Here is a 21,690-nt window from a genome sequence, read left to right as displayed (position 1 = left end):
TACATCACGTAAAGCAACGATTGCGCTTGCGCATGAAAATGAGAAGTTTCATGGAGAAATATCGAAATGCGCATGTCGAGCCTAGTACGAATGACCGTTTCCAACGATGTACTACTTTTGCAAACGATCGTCGTTGGAAAAAATCCGCCAAGCTAGATCGTTCGGTTTTAACGATCTAGCTCGTCCGTCGTTAGACTTAATGATCGTTGGTTGCTTTTTTTTAAACGATCGTCGTTTGGAACGATCGTTTCAAACGACTATAGTCGCATGTGTGTACGCACCTTGAGAAACAGCTTTCAGGGTTACTTTCACTTTGTGTGTATGGGGATGTCGGGGATGCAATAAAGGTGCATAAATTTCTGCCGAGCTGGTGCCCGGATCTTTTTCCTGTTTACCTGTTACCCCCTAAGCCATCTGGCATCTAGTGTCCATACACCACTCCTTTTGAAATTGCACCCATAGATCATGTCTGGATGGTAGAAACCACCGACATTCATAGATTGTCAACTTACAGGCAATTTTCTCCCTCTACTGTAGCTACCGTCTAAGGGCTCTTCCAACATAACTGAAAACACACACCGCTACCATGAAACCATACAGTGGAGCATACAGTACAATGAAAGTATGCCTCAATGCTACTGTAAATGCATGCTGTTTGTTACTGCATAAGAATCTGCCGCACCACACTCTATGTGGAATGCCCCATAGGAATTTCATAGCGTTGAAATGTAGGGTTATTGTTCATTGTGATGCAATGGCCTCAGTTTGAAAAGGACCTACATAGATTATGTTACATAATATATTAATAATAATAATAATAATCCTTAAGTTATACGGGTCTGACGGACCCGCCGTTCATTGCCGTAGTGCGTGTGTACGCACCTTTAGGGGCCAGATTCTTGTCTCAAAAACTACAGGAGGTACCCCTAAGGGTGAAGACGAACCTAAGGTGGCTATAGTAAGCAGGTGGAGGTGAAAGCGCACAAAACATCCATAACCCAAGCCTGCTGCATCTGTGGATATTTACGTTGCTTTACTGACAGTAAGCTTTTCTTATTCATTATCACAGCAGTCTGGTTTGTAACAGTGTGTTTATTTGGCTAATTTAATACTTTAGAGTATACATTTAAGACATTGGATGTTTGTTGCTAATTTCTTGTCTTCTGCTTTGGTCAGTGACCTAAAAAAAAAGAGAGATTCTTATTCAGTGCTGCATCTTCAGAAAGCAACAAAGCTTAACACATATTTTTATTTAATGCTTTTAAAGTGTGCCTGAAATCAGGTGCCTTTTTTTTTCTTTTATTTACTGTACTTTGTAATTAAACGTCTTTGGGCTCCTTGTGAGTTTCACCATCGCATTTGTGATATACTGATTGTCGATTACAATCCAATCGAAGATTGCCTTGTGTAGGGGCAGAACACTTGGGGTTTTCCTCAGACCAGAAAAATTATTTTTCATTCAGACTGGGTACTGGATAGTGTGCAGACACTCAATTTACATGCTAAATAGCAGATGCCAAAAGGCTTTGGAATCGGTCATACCTGGCTTTAGCCCCAATTAGCTCATAGCTACTATGTCCCAAATGTTAATGGCTAAAGCGGAAGCCTCCTGCTATAAAGGTGCGTACACACGCACTACGGCAATGAACGATGGGTCCATCAGACCCTCCCGCTGGGCGGGCATTCTGCCGACAGTAGTGCGTGTACAGTCTGTAGGCAGACTGATGAGGCTGTTTCTGAAAGATCCGCTCAGCAGATCGTTCAGAAACAGCCTTATCAGTCTGCCTGACAGACTGTACACACGCACTACTGTCGCTGGAACGCCGGCCCAGCGGGAGGGTCTTTGCCGTACTGCGTGTGTACGCACCTTTAGGGGCCAGATTCTTGTCTCAAAAACTACAGGAGGTAACTAGAAATGTTCACAGAATAAAATGAAGCTATTTTATATTTGCTCTCATTCCCACAAACCATATCTCTCATCCCTAAAACAAAAAAGCTTATCCCTGAATTCTGGACACAATGTCCATCATCTAGACACCTGTGCAAGGTGTCTACTGCAAGAAAACATTGCTTATAAAATATTAGGTTAATCTTTCATGCGAGGAAAATGTTTGATATGAATATATTGCATTTTTAATAAGTCATGACCATGTCTATTCTTGTTTGTGGGTGATTAACGGTGCCCGAAATATGAACACATAATATAGTCTTGACCAACTTTGCGACTCGAGTGTAGGGGAGGTCCAGGGCAGGACTTCCATTTCCATCTTCATGGCAGAGTCTTCAAAAAGAAACCTCTTAAATCTCCCATTTTTCACCATACAGAAAACTTCTAAAGGAGGCCCGTGGAGATAGCTGCTAAGCTTGGACTCCTACAAACATGGACTTTGTATTTTTGCAAATTGGACTCAGACTCAGTGATGGGCAGATATTTTCCGTGATCACGGAATAGCCGTGATTCACGAGCATTTTTTCACTATTCGGCTTCGGTATTCGACGCCGTGATCTATTCTGGATCACGGAAATCGGACACGGAAATTCCGTGATTACAAATATTCGGAATGCAACCGCTGTCATGATCGCCGGGATCACAGTAAAAATGAATTTGTGATTATCTCACGCCGACTTTAGCAGTTAATAGCAAAGCCTCCTTACATGGTGGGAACACCAAATTTACCAGATATGTTAAGAACAGTAGGAACAAGAGGAAAACATTTTTCAAAAAGACCTTTTAGTTTTTGAGGATCGATTTTAACATTTCAAAGGAAAAAAGTATACAATTAAATGTGGCAAATGACTTTAGCAGTTTGGGGGCTTTGCTAAAACGTTTTTCCATGATCATGGCTGTGAATTTCTGTTATTGCCTCATTCGCGGGAAAAATCCGGGTCGAATTCGTTAGTCCGTTTCAAATCCAGAAATTAATCACTCTATTTCCGGATTTATTATTTTTTCAACCACGGCCGAATAGGTCGAATCCGTGATTAGGGGGTATCCGAGCATCACTGCTCAGACTTCTTCCAAAGTACTTGTTTCCCCATTTTCTCCTTTTTTATGTCATATTGTTTGCTACCATTTTCATAATTATCCATATTTTACAGTAGATATTAATAATTGCATATTGTTTTATGAAAATGACAAGCAAGTCATTTATATGGCTATTTACCTGATTTGAGTACTGCTAATGATCCTTGCTTGTCTGGAGAGACGCTACCCAGAAAAACCTGATTTGTTTAATAAGAGTAGGTTGTGTTAACCCTTTCTTTCTTAGCTCAGATTCGATTGCAGGTCCCTCTTTATCAAATAAGAGGTGGTGGCAGCCTTTTACCGTAAAATTGTGCAAAGAACATTGTCTTTTTTTTTTTTTTTTTTTTCCATGCCTTCCCTCCTGGCCTGTTTGCCCAATTCCAGCTTCACAAGATCGTATGGTCTGTGGTCTGAGGTAGATTGAGGAGGCACTACATGGTCTGGTCAGTAGGGGGCATGTGACAAGCTATAGTAAAGCCAAGCAGCTTCCAGTTGCGATCAGGAATAGGTGCTGTGCTACAATATAGCGGAGCACTGTGGGATTGTTTCGGCCACACAATTTCCCTACAGCGTATGCTAGATCGGGAGCGGGCTCTCGGCTATACTTTAACCGATTGCAAAGGGCTTGTTTGGGTGCTAGGATTCACTTGCGTTTGGTGCAGTTGGCAGTGGGCGCTACACTCTAGTATAGCAAAGCCCCGTGGGGGGAGGTCACTAGTCAATGTTAGCTGTAGGCAGGATGGTCCTGAGGGTTAGAGCCTTGGGGGGGGGGGGGGCACAGGTGAGCAGTGTTGATGTGAGAGGGGTTAGGGAAGGGGACCATAGAATATTGGTACCATTTCTGACATTCTGTTATCTGTATTACCCAATGCCCAATTTATGTCTTTTTTTTTTTTTTTTTCTTTCAATGAGCAAGTCAGTGTCTCTTTTATTTGACTGCCGGGCAGTTTAATCCATTTCTCTTGAAGAGCCCTCCTATCTGCAGTTGCGGCCATTAAGCACATTTGTACTCAGCATGTGGAAAAAATAACAGGCAGGCAGGTCTGTTCAAGGTCGTGCTGGTGTGATTTAGAGCGGCCCTGGACTAAAGTACAGTGTTCAGTAGGGATGCTCGCTGGATTCTGCAGAATTGTTAATTCCATGATTCCGGACGGAATTAGGTCAATTCCGATTCCGTTAGTCATGGTATGTAAGCTGTTTTGGAAAACTGCAATTCCCTAGAGAGAGAGTTTTTTTTTTTTTTTTTTTTTTTTTTTTTTTTTAAAATTTCCGACGGAATCCAGAATTCCGCGGAATTTCATACAAATCCTGCGGAATTTTCATAGCGACGGAATTTATAATTGACGGAATCCGTGAATTCCGGGGAACGGAATTTGCTGGTTCAGATCATCCCTAGTGTTCAGAAGGCAGAGGTTCCTCCTCCTGCTCTGATTCGGGCTCCCCACAACTACTTAACACTCAGCCGGCAGCCACCATCGCTGCTACTACCACAGCCGCTCCACTTCAGATGTTGCAGGAGTTATTCACACGTTTGTGGTTAATTTACTGATCCACAACCATTATTATTCCAAGATGAAGGCGCTAAGGATGATAAAACACCTCATAGGTCTGAGTTAGGCGTCACTATGGACGTAAGGTGTGAGGATGATGAAGTACCTGCTGTTGGTGCAGTTTTAGAGGTGTCTGATACAAGCAAAGCTGTGGATGATGATAATTATGGGATGGATGTCACGTGGGATCCCAGAAGACAAGATGAACAGGGGGACAGTTCAGAGAGGAGGAGGAGGAGACGAGTTGCTGTAAGAAGTAGGGGAAGCTCGTCGGAAACAGCTTGTGGCAGTGTCCGGTGGCATGTATTGCCACCTAGGGACAGCCAGCCAACACGCCCTTCAACATCAGCTGCTGCCCCCACCACCAAAATCCCGTCATCCCAGAGCTCACCAGTGTGGAATTTTTTTTTTTTTTTTTGTATCTCAGTTTACAGCGAGGCCATCAGTACTATCTGCCACCAAATATTGAGTCGTAGAAAAAGCAACACCCACCTAGGGACATCAGCGTTACGAAGGCACTTGATCAAGAAGCACAAACACCGATGGTATGAGCACATGAGGAAAAGCAGCACGCAAATGCAAAGCCACCCCCCTGCCTCCTCTTACTCCTCCATGTGCAGCATCTTCAGCCACTTAATCCTCTGCTGCCCTTGCACCTTGACAACCACCCTCCTCCACTCCTTCTCTCACCTTGAGCGGTTCCTGCTCCTGCTCCTCTGCCCAAAGCCAGGGCAGAAATACTTGAGCAGAAGAAGCCAATGCCTGCCAGAGTAACCCCTTTTGCCCGGCATTTGACAGCTAGCTTGGCGGAACTGTTAGCCCGCCAGCAGACCCGGCCCTAGACTTTTAAGACTAGACCTAGACTGAGGCAAACTTTGAAGAAATCGCCGCTTGCCGCCCCCACAACCCCCCCCCCCCCCCCAGCCATGGGTGTAAGGGGCCACCGAGCTGGAGGGGATAGCGGGCAGGAAGGGGGTATTGGCCTGGCGGCGGGGAGGGGGGTCGGACTCCCTCCCTCTCCTGGGTCCCCCGTCCTCCGCTCCCCTCCAGCTTTAAAAAGTTAAGTTGCCGCAGCTATTGTAAGAGGCACGGGCGGGGATCACTCACCTTTTCCGCGTTCCAACGTGCGCTCCACTGACGTCTTTTCCTGTAGTGCCGTCCACTTACAATACAGTGGGCGGCGTATCGGGAAGTGACGTCAGTGGAGCGCACGCTGGTACCCGGAAAAGGTGAGTGATCCCTGCCCCTGCCTCTTACAATAGCGGCGGCAACTTAACGGAGGGGGCGACCCCCCCCCCCCTCCCCGCTGCTAGGCCAATACCCCCTTCCTGCCCGCTAATCCCTCCAGCTTGGACGGCCCCCCACACTCACGAACGGGTGGGTGCCGCCCCCCCCCAGAAGTGCCGCCTGAGGCAAAAGTTTCACCCCGCCTCATGGGCGGGCCGGCCCTGCCCGCCAGCTGTTACCATACAAGCTGGTCGACTCTGAGGCCTTCTGAAAATGTGTGGCCATTGGGACACCGCAGTGGAAGATACCAGGCCGCAATTATTTTTCCAAAAAGACGATATCCAAACTACGCTATGTTTTAAAGCACTTTATGCCTCCAATTTAGGAATGCAATGTGATTTCTGCCCTTTAGGGATTATAGCGCTGCTCTGCGTCAAATATGTTATTTTTTGGGGGACTTTTGGAGTGTATCCCACTCTGCCTTGCAACCCCCCCCCCTCCAGGTGTTAGACCCCTTGAAACAACGTTTCCATCACTTTTGTGGCCAGAAACAGTCTTTGTAGGTTTTAAAATTGCCCGCCCATTGAAGTCTATGGCAGTTCACCCGGCTCGCGCAAACTCAAACCTTTGCGGAAGTTCGCATCCGCGAACCCAAAATCTGAGGTTCGAGCCATCTCTACCTGTATGCTGCATACAGCATACACCACAGCATACAGGTAGAGATGGCTGGTGAGCCTGTCTGTCAGGTGTGCCTGTCTGTCAGAAGCTCAGAGTAAGGATCATCTCCAAAAATTCCAAATGTAGAAGACGGGACTTTGAGCGGGACAGGAATTTGAATATTTAGTTTGACTTTAGCGTTTCCTCACAACACCAACTAATTGGTTCATTATTTGAATATGAGCAGGGGTGGACTTGACATGACACAGTCTGAAACTCCTGCTTCAGGTGGCAACTTACCTGGGGTCAGCTCCACGACAGTGACGTCATGAGCAGGGGTGTGGGATTGGAAGGGTATTACACCTGCCTAGCAGAAGTGGGGAGGGTGGCCAACAACCTCTCCATTGGCCCCTCTGCAAGCGGTGCATTTTTGTAAAGCTGTCACTTGACCATGCCACGCTTCCATGCTTCTCGGCAGCCGGCTCTTCTCTACTTCCGTTTTTTCCCTACACGTCATGCAGGGAAACAGGGAGTAGAGATCTGTCTGCCGAAAAGCATCGACGTGTCACATGGATAGGTGAGAGACTTGCAAAAATGCACCTCTGCACCAGCTCTGCAAAGGGACACAGGAGGGGCCCATGGAAAGGGAGGGAGGAATGATGTTGGCTCCCCTTCCTACTTCTGCAGGGCGGGAGCAAGAATATAATTAGCAAATGGTGTAGAACCGGCCCTGCCCCTGAATATGACATAATAAAGAAAGGTAAACATGATGCAGTTGAGTACAGGATTTACTCACGTTGTAGGTTTAGTAGCTGGGAACATCCTCAACACCAGCCTCATCCCATCTTTTCCCAAATCTATAGAATGGAGACATGGAGACACAAGTGTTATGTATTAACTAAAGCTAATGTCCTGGTCTCCTGCTGTAAATAGTCAGAATAATACAAAAATAAATCTTCTAGTAATAACATGCTGTAATAAGATAAATCTGATGTTGCATACACGCAGTTCTTTTTCACACGGCATTAGGGCCAGGGGCGTAGCAATAGGGGTTGCAGAGGTTGCGACCACATCGAGGCCCTTGGGTCAGAGAGTATCTTTAGAAGTGATTATTATGAGCACAGGACCAATAGAGAGCTAATACTGTAGTCGAGGCTAGGCTAGGCCCTCCCTCGATTACAGTATTAGCTCTCTATTGGTCCTGTGCTGGTAATCATCACTTCTATAGATGCTTTGAATAGTAGTAATCATTAACAAACTGTTCCCCATCCCCTTCTTGCACCTCTGACACTGTAGTTGCCATTGGCAGGTTTTGGTGGGCATTCAATCAATCAATAGCAATTGTTATGTATAGAATGCTTGGGGGGGCCCCAATGTAAAACTTGCATCGGGGTCCACAACTCCTTAGCTACACCACTGATTAGGGTTTTTAGTGCATGCTGTAACTCCTGTGCAAAGCTGGGTGAAAAACTCGTGTTAGCCTTATCCGATGTCCTTCTGAAAATGTATGCCTTGATGAGGTTTAAAGGTGGCGATCAGTGAGGGGAAAAGGTCACACTGGGCAGATTGCAATAAAAACTGACTGTAAAAAGTCCATTTTGACTGTCACAACTCCAGAGTCTGTGTGACAATCCTCTGCCTGTCATTTTAGTTTGACAGACTGCCCTTTATACCAGAAGTCACTTCTCGGTGTAAGGTCCACCATGCCACTGAATTCTGATAGATGCCCGTCTTACTGGGACACCCAAACTGTGCACTATTTGGGGGTAGAAAAAGGTGGAGAGATGAGTTTAATTAAAGCTACAGTACGTACACATGCTAGATTAAATTTGGCCAGGGTGGCCAATAAGGGCCGCCAATCTAGTGTATGTACAGAAAAGCCGATGGCATTGCCTAAAAGATCTGGCATGCTGGATGTTTACCAACAGAAATACTCCCCACCTCCCATTTGTGCCTGATGCATTATTTTGCTTAACCATAGGTAGGGATGGCGCACTGCCTAAGTGAACTCATGTTAGTTTTATCAGCTGATAGATATGTAAAGCTCTGATTTGCTGGTCATGATCATGCGTTAAACCAGGAATTCATCACAGCAAATCAGAACCTTACAAATCTATCAGCTGATCAAGTTGATCACATGCTTCTCCATGAGTTTGCCTAACCTCGGGCAAAACCACCCAAATTGAGCCTACGTGCGTTCCAAACTATAAGGGAGTATTGAAAGAGGGCTGAGGACCCTCCTGAAAAGAAGCTTAGTGGAACACTGAGGTGCTGTGTTTTTTTTTTTTTTTTTGTAGTCTGAAATGTAATTGGATGTGTTTGTATTCCCAGTTATACTATATTTTGGGAGTGGGTAAAATAGCATTTCTGAAGCTACATACACATGAAACGTCAATGTGGGAGCTTTCATGGTCTTTAAATCCGTATGTGGACCATGGAGCAGAGGAGCTGATTAAGACAGGTGCAAGTTGCCCAGAGCAATCAAGTGATCGTTGTGTACTGTTTTTTTGTTTTGTGTGTGTGTGTGTGTGCAGGGGTGCCTCTAGCCATTTTGTCACTCCAGGCGAGAAAACCTGTGGCGCCCCCCTTCCCCCGTAATGCAACAGCATTTCACCAGAAAATAATCATAATATGTTGCCGTTTCACTAGAAAATAATTGTAATGGGTCAGCGTTTCACCACAGTCAGTAACACGACTGTACTCTTTAAAGTGCTGCAGAAGATTTCAGGGCTATATAAATACATAATATTAATATGGAAGGACATTAGACTGACTGTGGTAGGGATTAGATTGTGAGCTCCTCTGAGGACAGTCAGTGACATGACTATGTATTCTGTAAAGTGCTGCATAAGATGTTGGTGCTATATAAATACATAATAATAATAATTAGACTAGGTCTATACTAGGATTAGATTGTGAGCTCCTCTGAGGACAGTCAGTGACATGACTATGTACTCTGTACAGTGCTGCAGAAGATGTCAGTGCTATATAAATACATAATAATAATATGGTATGACATTAGACTATGATTATGGTAGGATTAGATTGTGAGCTCCCCTGAGGACAGTCAGTGACATGACTATGTACTCTGTAATGTGCTGCAGAAGATGTCAGTGCTATATAAATACATAATAATAATACGGTAGGATATTAGACTATGACTATGGTAGGATTAGATTGTGAGCTCCTCTGAGGACAGTCAGTGACATGACTATGTACTCTGTACAGTGCTGCAGAAGATGTCAGTGCTATATAAATACATAATAATAATATGGTATGACATTAGACTATGACTATGGTAGGATTAGATTGTGAGCTCCTCTGAGGACGGTCGGTGACATGACTATGTACTCTGTAACTATGTAAAGACAGATAACATGACAACAACACTATGAAATAAATGCATTATAATTTTTGAGAGCCTGAGCTGAAGCTCGGGTCCACAAAGAGATACTTAGCCAAAGAGAGGGAAGCCTCAGGATCTTATTGAGCTTTTGAGGCATCCCTCAGCGCCGTCTGCTCTCCCACTGCCAAGTGAAGACTCCCTGCACATTATACTATACATGTGCGGCTCCAGCTTGCTGCACATGTGCAGTGGCGGCGCTGATGCCAGAAGAGGAGAGGAGCTGCGCATTGCAAGGGTGGACCGTAGAACTCTGAGGGAAGCCTCAATAGAATCCTGAGGCTTCCTTTTTTAGCTAAATATCTTTTGAACCCAAGCTTCAGTTTTGGTACACTAATACAGGACAATAAGTAAGTTATTTAATGAGATAAAGGAAAGTAAGAATGAGAAGTGAAAGACACAGCAGACTAGGAGAGAAGGCATGAAGATAGAGGGACAGTAGGAGATGGCAGAGAAAGATGCAGGAAAGTGGGAGAGTGTGATAAAAGAGGTGAGGTACAGGAAACATAGATTAGGGGGAAAATACATAGGTAGGAAGGAGAGATGCCAGAAAATGGAGTCAGGCCTAGTGCACACCGGAGCGTTTCCGCTGCGGTTTGCGATCTGCTTGCGGGTGCGGATCCGCTAGGGTAATGTATTTCAATGGGCTGGTGCACACCAGAGCGGGAGGCGTTTTGCAGAAACGCATACTCCCGGGCTGCTGCAGATTTTGGATTGCGGATGCGTTTCTGCCTCAATGTTAAGTATAGGAAAAACGCAAACCGCTCTGAAAAACGGCACTTCAGAGCGGTTTGCCAGGCGTTTTTTGTTACAGTAGCTGTTCAGTAACAGCTTTACTGTAACAATACATGAAATCTACTATACCAAAACCGCTACACAAAACCGCAAAACGCTAGCTAAAACGCTGCAGAAAAATAAGAAAAAGCGTTTCAAAATCTGCTAGCATTTTGCGGATCTGCTAGCGGTTTTTGGTGTGCACTAGGCCTCAGAGTGGATGTGGGAGAGACAGATGTGTCTCACCACAGGTGGTCCTGTTTCACAGGGTCATATTTAAGCACTGGGAGGGGGGTACATAAAGAGGGAAGGAGGGGGATGGAATATGTGGAGCCAGAGACAAGCAGGACCATCACAAGGAATTCAGACACAGGATTGTTTCAGCCAGCCATGATTACAGTGTATGTAAACAGTGCATGTACCTTCTAAGGTGCTTCCCTGCCCTTGTCACTATGGCTGCCATCATTGTCACCAGGATGCAGAGGATTGCTGGCCAGATGGAGCACACAGCAAGACATGGCTAATCTCTCCCTACTTCCTGACATCATGCTCCCCAGTGGCGGACATACGGCCGTGCAGGCCGTGCCGCCGCACGAGGGCCCCTGAAGTTCTGCTGCTTCAGGGGCCCATTAAGTATTGCAGGTTTTTTTTTTTTTTTTTTTTTTATGTTTTTTTTTTAACCTGGGGGGCCCAACTCCTGTCCTCCCCCCTCACCTCGCCCCCCCCCCCCCCTCATGCGGCGGGAGAGCGGAAAATACAAGAAGTCTCCGGCCGGGGCGGCAGCTGCCGCTTGGTCTCCAACTTGGAGACATATCGGAAACTAAGCAGCAGCTGCCTCTAGCGTCTGCTGCAGCCCTGGCCGGAGACTTCCTGTATTTTCTGCTCTCCCGCCGGCTGCAGCGCATACCGGGAGGGGGGCTCCGAGGTGAGTGAGGGAGGATAGGAGTCGGGCCCCCCACCCGGATAGCTACCCACCCGGCTACCTTACCCACCCACCCGGCTACCTACCCCGCTACCTAACCAGGCTACCTACCCACCCACCCGGCTACCTAGCTACCCACCCGGCTACCTAACCACCCTGCCGGCTATCTACCTGGCTACCTACCCACCCGGCTACCTAACCACCCTGCCGGCTATCTACCTGGCTACCTACCCACCCGGCTACCTAACCACCCTGCCGGCTATCTACCTGGCTACCTACCCACCCGGCTACCTACCCACCCGGCTACCTACCCACCCGGCTACCTAGCTACCCACCCGGCTACCTAACCACCCTGCCGGCTACCTACCTGGCTACCTACCCACCCGGCTACCTAGCTACCCCTCCGGCTACCTAACCACCCTGCCGGCTATCTACCTGGCTACCTACCCACCCGGCTACCCACCCACCCGGCTACCTACCCACCCACCCGGCTACCTAACCACCCACCCGGCTACCTACCCACCCGGATACCTACCTACCCACCCGGCTACCTACCCACCCACCCGGCTACCTACCCACCCGGCTACCTAACCACCCACCCGGCTACCTAACCACCCACCCGGCTACCTACACACCCACCCGGCTACCTACCTACCCACCAGGCTACCTACCTACCTACCTACCCACCCGGCTACCTACCAACCCACCAGGCTACCTACCCACCCACCCAGCTACCTAACCACCCACCTACCCACCCACCCACCAGGCTACCTACCCACCCGCCTACCCAGCCACCCACCAGGCTACCCACCCGGCTACCCAGCCACCCACCAGGCTACTTACCCACCCGGCTAAGGGCTACCTACCTACCCACCCGGCTGCCTACCTACCCACCAGGCTACCTATCCACCCAACCACCCATGGGAGCTGCGCGCCGGATGGAGGCTGGGACAGGAGGTCTGCTGCTGCAGGTGAGTAAATGTTTTTTTTTTATTATTTATTTTAGCAGGTGTATGTTCTGGGCAGGTCTGCCGCATGATTGCGTGTATGTTCTGGGCAGGTCTGCCACATGATTGCGTGTATGTTCTGGGCAGGTCTGCCACATGATTGCATGTATGTTCTGGGCAAATTTGCTACATGATTGCATGTGTTTTCTGGGCAAATCTGCCGACATGATTGCACGTATTTTCTGGGCATATCTGCCGACATGATTGCAGGTATTTTCTGGGCATATCTGCCGACATGATTGCAGGTATTTTCTGGGCATATCTGCCGACATGATTGCAGGTATTTTCTGGGCATATCTGCCGACATGATTGCACGTATTTTCTGGGCAAATCTGCCGACATGATTGCACGTATTTTCTGGGCATATCTGCCGACATGATTGCACGTATTTTCTGGGCATATCTGCCGACATCATTGCACGTATTTTCTGGGCATATCTGCCGACATCATTGCACGTATTTTCTGGGCATATCTGCCGACATCATTGCACGTATTTTCTGGGCATATCTGCCGACATCATTGCACGTATTTTCTGGGCATATCTGCCGACATCATTGTACGTATTTTCTGGGCATATCTGCCGACATCATTGCACGTATTTTCTGGGCAAATCTGCCGACATGATTGAATGTATTTTCTGGGCAAATCTGCTCACATTATGTGTATTTTCTTGAGAAAACCTGCACAATTATGTAAATTTTCTGGGGAAAGGGTCACCAAAACTTGGGCCCACTGTCTTTGCGTTGCACTTTTCAAGGGAACCTGAGGTGAGAATAATATTGAGGCTGCCATATTTCTCTCCTTTTAAGCAATACCAGTTGCCTGGTTGCCGTTCTGGTCCTCTGCCTCTTATTCTTTCAACCATAGACCCTGAACAAGCATGCAGCAGGTCAGGGGTTTCTGACAATATTGTCAGAACTGAGAAGATTAAGCTGCATGCTTGTTGCTGGTGTAATTCAGTTTATTACTGCAGCCAAATAGATCAGCAGGGCCGCCAGGCAACTAGTATTGTTTAAAAGGAAATAAATATGGCAGCCTCCATATCACTCTCACCCCGGGATCACTTTAAATTACAGTTAGCTCCGCCCTTATCAGCTCTGTTACTGGCTGCCCTCCTATGCAGGGCGGGGGTTAGCTTCTCCATGCAGCCAGGCTGGTTGTCTCTTTCTCCCCCTTCGTTGCCGCTTGGTTAATTATGCGGCAAGAAGAAGAAGAGCAGCCGGCAGATGATACCGCTGAGCTCCCGCGGTTTAAAGGGGCCATGCCAAGGGAGCATAAATTACCGAAAAGTGCGCCTTTGAACTGAATGGCTCTCTAGGCAGATTGCTGTAGTGCCAGTGCCGAAAGGCGCCCCTGTGTGTGTGTGTGTTTTTAATTTACTTCTATTTACTCATTTTTTGGGAATGATATAAACCTAATGAAACTATGAACCAGTTTATCTTCACTTTTAAAGAGGCACTGAAGTGAAAAAAAATATGATATAATGAATTGGTTGTATAGTATGGATGATTACTAGAACATTAGTAGCAAAGAAAATATATACACACACGCACACGCACACGCACACGCACACACACACACACACATTGCATCATTCTCTAATTGCAGTTTACACACTACTCAGCATTTTCAATGTTTTTACAGAGCAGGCCAGTGAACTATTGAACTGTCCTCTGCAGAGCAAAATAAATTACAATGACTTACAGTTGAGATAACAAGCTTCAGAAGGCAAAGCTCTCTGCGACTTTGAAAGTCGTGGAGCTCAATGGCTCTTTTGAATATATAACTGGAGTTTCTTAATGCTCCCTGCACTGGAAACAATTTTAGACTTCCGTCACTGCTCCTAATGTTTTATTTATTAGCTGTACTACACATACAAATCCTTATCATATTTTTATTTTCCCTTCAGTTTCTCTTTAACCCCTGAAGCATGCTGGTTAGTTGGGGCTTCTGGCTGCCCGAGTTCCGGATAACAGGGACTTGGCTGTAAATAGAATCAGCAGAACAGCCAGGAAACTAGAATATTTTAAAATGGTAGCCTTCCTATCCCTCTCACTACTACAAGGCAATTGTATACTTCAGGATTAAAAAAAAAAGTCTAAACGGAGGCATCCAATCCACAACCAGGTTTCATATCTGTCATGCATGTGTTGTCTTCATGCTGACTTTCTGGTCTTACCTTGGACGGGTGACGAAGGTAATGTACTGCCATAGATCGGAGTAATACTGTGCCAGCTGCTCGGCAGTTGCATGGTCTCCGGGATGCTGCGGCTCGTTGGGGGCTGCTGATGTGGCTGCAGTCAGAGCCAAGACAATGAAGAGGAAGGCAGAGAGGTATTGGAGGATGGAGTTCATCTGTGCAGAAAAATGAAGTCAAAGATTAATGGTCTTCTATAAGGCTTTTTCTGTCATTGATGGCAGATGAAGCTGTAGGACACGCTGTAACAAAGAAATGTTTTTCTTTAAAGGTTATTCTGCTGTTGTGTATCTGTTTAGAGCAGAGAGGAAGTTCTGTGTTCAGGTCCGCTTTCAGTTTCTCTGACAAAAGATTTAAACTGCATTTATGCTAGATACACACCATACGTTTTTCGGCAGATGGATGGTTCGATAGATAAATTCTGACATGTCCAATATTATTTCCGAACTTTTTTCTGGTCGATTTCTCATAGAAGTGAATAGAAATTTTAATAAGAAAAGGTAAGAGAATTGAGCAGAAAGTCGAGCGGAGAAAAACGCATCGTGTGTACCTAGCATTAGATTGCATCTAATGATGAACAGGGTCATGCAGTGGCTTACAAAATGCTCTTGTCCATTTACATTTTATATGTGTGGCTTTGTGGCAGGGGCGTAACAATAGGGGATGCAGCCCCTGCACCTGCGTGGCCATTTGGGGGGGGGGGCATTGCACAGCGGTGGGAAGGGGGGACAGTCCCCCTCCTCCCTCAACTCGAGCTCTCCCCTCTGCGCTCCCCTCCTGCGTCTATTAGTGGCAGCAGCGTTAAATACTTCCATTCACCACGGAGACCTGTAAGGGCTTCACACTACTTCCTGTTAAAACAGGAAGTGAAGCCCTTACAGATCGGAGACCTCCGTTGTTGAATGGAGGTTGTATTGGTGCCGCCACTGCTGCCACTAATAGATGCAGGAGGGGAGCGCAGAGGGAAGAGCCTGAGGTGATGGAGAAGGGGGACTGTCCCCCCCCCCCCCCTCCCACCGATGTGCAAAGCTCTCCCCTCATGCTGCGACCCCTCCTGCCCTCCCCCCCCCCCCCCCCCAAAACAGCCCTGAGGGTGCCCCTTGGGGGCACTCAAGTTCTTGCAGGGGGGCCCATTGACTTCTAGTTATGCCCCTGCTTTTGTGGTAAGCAATCTAACCTTGTAGTGTTGGAATCTTCAATATCTGTCCCATACAAGGTACAATCTGCATGGAGTGGGTATACTGTATTCTCCCTAAGATTACTTTACTGTGGGCTCACTGAATCCTCCCATCTACCAACAGCCCAAAAACACAGGTTCAGGTAAAGCAGAATACAATGATTTTACCAAACCTTTTGTCAAATGTCAATTCACAAAGGCTGTTGCCACATGGAAAACTGAAGCATTACAGACTAGTGAGGGAAATTACCAATCCTGAGGTAAATTGCCATAGTTGTGAGGTAAATGATTAATAAATGTCAATTCACAAAGAGTATAACACATGCAACAAAACAAGTGAGAAGTTCAGCATTGTATCGCTGGTCTGGAGCTGTTGGTAAGATAACAAACAGCCATTTGGAAGTTTACAGAGGGGTGTTCAGAAGGAGAAAGAAGGGTAAACAGGGTAGAGAAAGTTCATTTTAATTTATTTTGGAACGTAAGTAATAGTCGCAACAATGGAGACGAGAGGTAGAGTAAGTGAAGGTACTCACAAAGGAAGGTTGCAGAAGGGCAACCAACCACTCTTGGCGGATGGAGATGCACAAACCCGGCTCCACTCTGGTGTCCAGGTGAGCTGGACGTGGTCGCTCTCTCGATGCAAAAAGGTTCTAGATGGCTGTTTTGGGAGGTGTCGACCACCTGACCAAATAGAATACCCCTCCCAAGGGAGGGTGAATAACGCAAAGAGGGGAGAAAAGGTTCACCCTGGGTACTCCCTGGGTGCCTCTTTTTCCCCCTTTCTTGCTTCATTATTAGCGCGTCGTAATTAAAAATGGTTAACAAAATAACCGTTTTGAGCTGACACAAATTTCATGTTAATTTTATGCAGCTTGGACTTGCTCTTTAGTTGTTGTCAGTAAGCATGCATTCTCTATCAGATCTGGCTTCCATTTTCCATGCACTACAAAAAGCCATCAAATACTGAGTGAAATACCGTATGAATATTTAAGACAGCAAATACTGCATGAGGTAAAAACCGTTGTGTATTGTCATTAAATTTTGATAATTTACCAAACTATTACCATACCTCCCAACTTTTTGAGATGAAAAAGGACACTTAAGCCACGCCCCTGATCACGCCCCTGTCACACCCCTAGTCATGCATACCATAAAGATATCATAAGAAAAATGTTTTATAATTCAAACCACACTGGTCCTTTCTATCCTGGTTCATTTTCCTTCATATTAGCATTTTAAAATTAGTAATCTATCAATTTAAAGTATGGGAATAAAGTTTAGAGTCAATTTTTAGTAGAGAAATATATATATATATATATATATATATATATATATATATATATATATATATATACATATATATATATATATATATATATATATATATATATATATATATATATATATATAATATTTATTTACGAGGAGAGAGGGACAGGGCTCCCAAAGAGGGACCGTCCCTCCTAAAGAGGGATAGTTGGGAGCTATGCTATTACCACATATGTAAAAAATCTTAGTGCATGCTCCTCCAAACTTTTTTGTGTTTGCATAAGGTAAATTTACCTCACGTGAAACGTTTACCAAACAGGTAATATTGAGCCTTTTGACTTCCTGAATATAGCAGGGACAATAGTGCACAAACTGTGCCAGTGCTATATAGATGTTGTCGTTATTTTTTTCTATCATTTGTAGTCGTTTGTAGTGAAATCCTAGCTATTTTTGTATGATAAACTAGCAGCCTTTCAGTCTCCGCTGTTGTCTCTAGCTGTCACCAGTGGATTAATAAATTGCTGCCAACAATTTTCCCAAGGCCAGCAGACTCAGCTGTCGGGACGCAGGCGGTTAGGCAGAGCCCTGTGTGATAGGAATTCTTACCTTCGCAAGTTTGTTGCTTGGAGCATGAAATGATGACCCCTGAAAACCTGCGTAGATTTTTATCGCTGTCTCAGTTCCCTCCCAGTGTTTCATCATTATAGAATCCCACCCATTCCCCTCCCCCATGTCCTCTTCATACTTGCCCAGAACATTACTCAGTGCTAATGTGTCAACTTTCCAATTCACTGACCCCGATTTACTTGTGTATGCTAGTTAGTCATGGCTGGTGGACCCGAGTGATGTGCTGGTGAGGGACACGTAATCTGGATTCATTAAGTTGGTCAATGTATATCTCTGATAACAGTTGCATAGTTATCCAGGCTGACTTGTCTATCAAGTTTATCTTCTTAAGAGAGAAGAGGGCAAGAAGGGAATAGCCAGAAGGGTAAAACTTGTTTCCTGGACTGGATCAATTTGTCCCGTCCTGTGTCTAGTGTTGCAAAGTACCCAGTTAGTTCACACAGTGAATCAGATCCACTGACCTTTTTCGAGAGATTCAAAGGAACGAAACGGCACAGGGAAATTTGGGCAAACCAGGCACCGCCATAGACCGTAATGGGAATTATGGCTATAGTGGTGCTCATACAGTAAATTGGGCACTCTTAAAAGATGGAGCCCAAATGACTTTAGAAACGATAATAATCGCTGTCAGCCAAATTGCATCTTACCCACTGCGCTGAGTCCCCGGCGCCCTGGAGGTGCAATAGTAATTGACACTGCCAGGACTTTTACAGGAGCAGGGTGAGCTGTTTTTTGGCTTTACCCTGCTCCCAAAATTACCATTTTTACATTAATACCCAAAGGAAAATCTCCTTTCTAAAATGCTATGCTACATATTATTTTGCCTCAAAGTGAAAGGTATTTGCAATATTAACCACTTAGCGCCCCTCTATTGATGGTGCGTGCGCACAGGCTTTTTGGCAGAATTGATATTGAATATCCTATTTGCACAAATAGGACATTTACTGGCATGGATTTACATCACAGGAGCCTATAGGCACAGATGTCCTGCCACCCTAGACTTTGCCCTCCAGAAACACCCAAACCATGCTGATTAGCACTGCAAGCTGCCCCTTCTCCCTTACTTCCCTTGTTTGTTTATAGAGTAGTGAGCGACATCACCAATGAAGGGGGGGCTGGGAACGCAGACAGGTGCCCCTGTTGAGATGCAATCATTTAGCATGGGCTGACTCCTGCAGGGACAAATAGAAAGCACAATAGTCCGTTTAGACCCTGCACATTCTGGCTTGTAGATGCAAATGGTATGAGCTGTGCCTTTAAATGACAAGACACTGTTATGCAGCCAGTATATAAGTCGGATGATACCTAGTTTGGTAGCACAAACCCTCTGTATTTCTCTTGTGCAGTACAGTTTGAGGGTTTGTAGGCTCATGGAGGGTGAAGTGTAGGGTGCCAGGACATCTGTGCCTATAGGCTGCTGTGTTGGAAATCTGGGCCTGATAACTACTACAAAGGCATTAAAGGCGCGCTATGGCGAAAAATTGTAAAATGTAAAACACAGACAAAGTATGTTGTTGTTTTTTTTTTCTAGGGTAAAATGAGCCATAAATTACTTTTCTCCTATGTTGCTGTCACTTTACAGTAGGTAGTAGAAATCTGACAGAAGCGACAGATTTTGGGCTAGTCCATCTCTTCATAGGGGATGTTCAGCAAGGCTTTTATTCTTTATAAAGACAATCCCTAAAAAGGATTTAAACAATGATGCTGGCCAGCTTCCCTAATCGCTACAGTTTTTTTTTTTGGGCAGTTGGACAAAGCAACAGCCATTCGCTAAGTGCATTTGAATATAAATAAATCCCTGAAAATCCCCTATGAAGAAATGGACTAGTCCAAAACCTGTCACTTGTCAGATTTCTACTACCTACTGTGAGTGACGGCAACATAGGAGAAAAGTCATTTATGGCTCATTTTACTCTGGAGGAAACTTCTTATTTGTATATCCTTTTCGGGACCACGTGCATTAGATTCTACGCCGCACTTGTGGCTGTTCTAGCCTGATGCGGCGTAGAATCTACGCCGGCCCGCAATTTCCGCTCCCGACGCGATCGTGCGCACCCGGAGGGGGAGATTAAGCTGTCATATGACAGCCGACATCTCCCCCGAGTGATCAGCAGCCATCGCGTATGGCTGCTGATCACGTGATCACTACGATCGCCGTCGGATCGCAGTGATCAGTTTGACAGCTGCGGCGGCAGGGGGGGAAAGAAGAGGATCCACTCACCTCCCTGCCGTTCCCGCGACGATCGGCAACCCCCTCTGCTCTGGCCGGCATCTTCGCTCCGTCTGACGTCAGCGCCGAGTCCCGGATTGATGACGTCATCAAGCCGCGACCGGAACTGATCGTCAGACAGAATGGAGATGCCGGCCAGAGAAGAGTGTCCCGTGCGGCTCATCGCTGGAGCCTGGAAGGTAAGTGAAGGCTGCTGGCAGAAGGGGGGGCCCAAGCCACCATGGGGGGACACAAATCCAGGCAGCCACAGATGGGATCCGGCCGCCTGACCCCCCCAAACGCGCGAACCCCCTTCCCGCGCAAAATGCCTGGTCCTTAAGGGGGGGTAGGTGGCCGGTCCCAAAAAGGATATGTTTGCACATTGTTTACAGTTTAAAATTTTTCACCATAGTGCCCCTTTAACATTTTTTTTTTAATAAGCAAAGACTGGGCTCATCATAAAATCACTCAACCTGCAAGTGATCTGGTGCATTAAAAAGCGACCTTGTCAAGCAAGCTTCTCTACTTATCCTTTTTTAGATGGTCACTAAAATAATGGTGATTTTCTTAGAAAAAAAAATTACATTTGTTATCAGTTGCACATTATTAGATACAAATCGTGTAGTAATCTTGTCAACGCCAAACATGCCAGGGTCCAGATGCCTGTTACACTAGAAAAGTGTATTTAATGCGCTTATAAGAACTGAGCATACCAGGTCTGTACTGTTTAAATTTAAGGATATTTTAATTTATGTTGCAACATTTTGTGCTGGTCTGGTGTACGTATGATCTATTGTAATGGGAAGCTAGTGGGAGGAAAAAAAAATCATCTGAGTAGCAGAAATACGGAACACAAATGGAGCATATACCCAGCAGGCCATTAATCAAGGGGAAGTGCTTTAAAGAGACTGTAACAAAATGTTCAGCCTTATGTCTTCTATCCTATAAGTTCCTATACCTGTTCTAATTTGCTCTGGCTTACTGAAGCCTTTTCTAGTTGCACTGTCTCTATAATATATCTAATCTTCTTTTCTTTGCCAAGCTTTGTGGAGCAGAGAGGAAGGAGCTGCCTCTGCTGTGATGGGGAGAAGTTGTGCACGCCCCCTGCAGGCTCTGTGTGTGTGTGTGTGTGTGTGTGTGTGTGTGTGTGCTTTGTTTATTGCAGTTTGTGAGGCTGAGGGGGAAAGGAGCTGCTGCCTGTCACATGCAAACTGACTAATCTGAGACTGGAGTGCACATAATTCAAACTTGTAGTATACTCACTGTAACCTGAGATATATATATATATATATATATATGCATGCATGCATATTACAGTGTGTGTGTGCATATGTATATATCAAATGTACACACATACACATCACTTCCTGGTTGGCAGCCATGTTTTTTGTTTGTTTGTAAGCACTGCAGAAAACTGGCGATTAAAAGCCAGGATTGGGGTGGGGAGCTGTGAAAACGACAAATGGGAACCCAGTGACTTGATCGGTTGTTTTTTTTTTTTTTTTTTTTTTTTTTTTTTTTTATTGTACAAATCGGTCAGTACAGATTCTCTTTAAATAGTTTAAAAACAAAGGTTATAAAATACCATTCTACAGCTGAAGGGCAGTGGTCTGCTGGTATCAGTTGAAAAGGGCGCCTGGGACATC

The 21,690-nt window shown here is 45.7% G+C and overlaps 1 protein-coding gene across 1 annotated transcript; it reads right to left on the bottom strand.

The window, feature by feature from the left end:
* Positions 1 to 1,089: 1,089 nt before the first annotated feature.
* LOC137540924 (pancreatic polypeptide prohormone-like) lies at positions 1,090 to 17,910 on the bottom strand. The gene is made up of 4 exons (XM_068262104.1): positions 17,815 to 17,910; positions 14,745 to 14,920; positions 7,256 to 7,316; positions 1,090 to 1,180 (listed from the first exon to the last, which is right to left on the bottom strand). The coding sequence occupies exons 1-3, from the start codon at positions 17,908 to 17,910 to the stop codon at positions 7,265 to 7,267; spliced, it is 324 nt and encodes a 107-aa protein (XP_068118205.1). The 3' UTR covers positions 1,090 to 1,180; positions 7,256 to 7,264.
* Between the last annotated feature and the right edge of the window lie 3,780 nt (positions 17,911 to 21,690).

Source organism: Hyperolius riggenbachi, chromosome 12 (assembly GCF_040937935.1).
Source record: "Hyperolius riggenbachi isolate aHypRig1 chromosome 12, aHypRig1.pri, whole genome shotgun sequence".
NCBI lineage: Eukaryota > Metazoa > Chordata > Amphibia > Anura > Hyperoliidae > Hyperolius > Hyperolius riggenbachi.
The sequence above is the reverse complement of the archived record's forward strand: the minus strand, read 5'-3'. Positions and strand labels throughout refer to the sequence as shown.

Excerpts from the sequence above, each read along its gene's own strand:
- LOC137540924 (XM_068262104.1), bottom strand. The coding sequence starts at position 17,910 with ATGATGAAACACTGGGAGGGAACTGAGACAGCGATAAAAATCTACGCA. Across the intron at positions 14,921-17,814 it reads CAAGCAACAAACTTGCGAAG|ATGAACTCCATCCTCCAATA; the intron begins GTAAGAATTCCT and ends TTTTCTGCACAG. Across the intron at positions 7,317-14,744 it reads ACCTTCGTCACCCGTCCAAG|ATTTGGGAAAAGATGGGATG; the intron begins GTAAGACCAGAA and ends TCCATTCTATAG.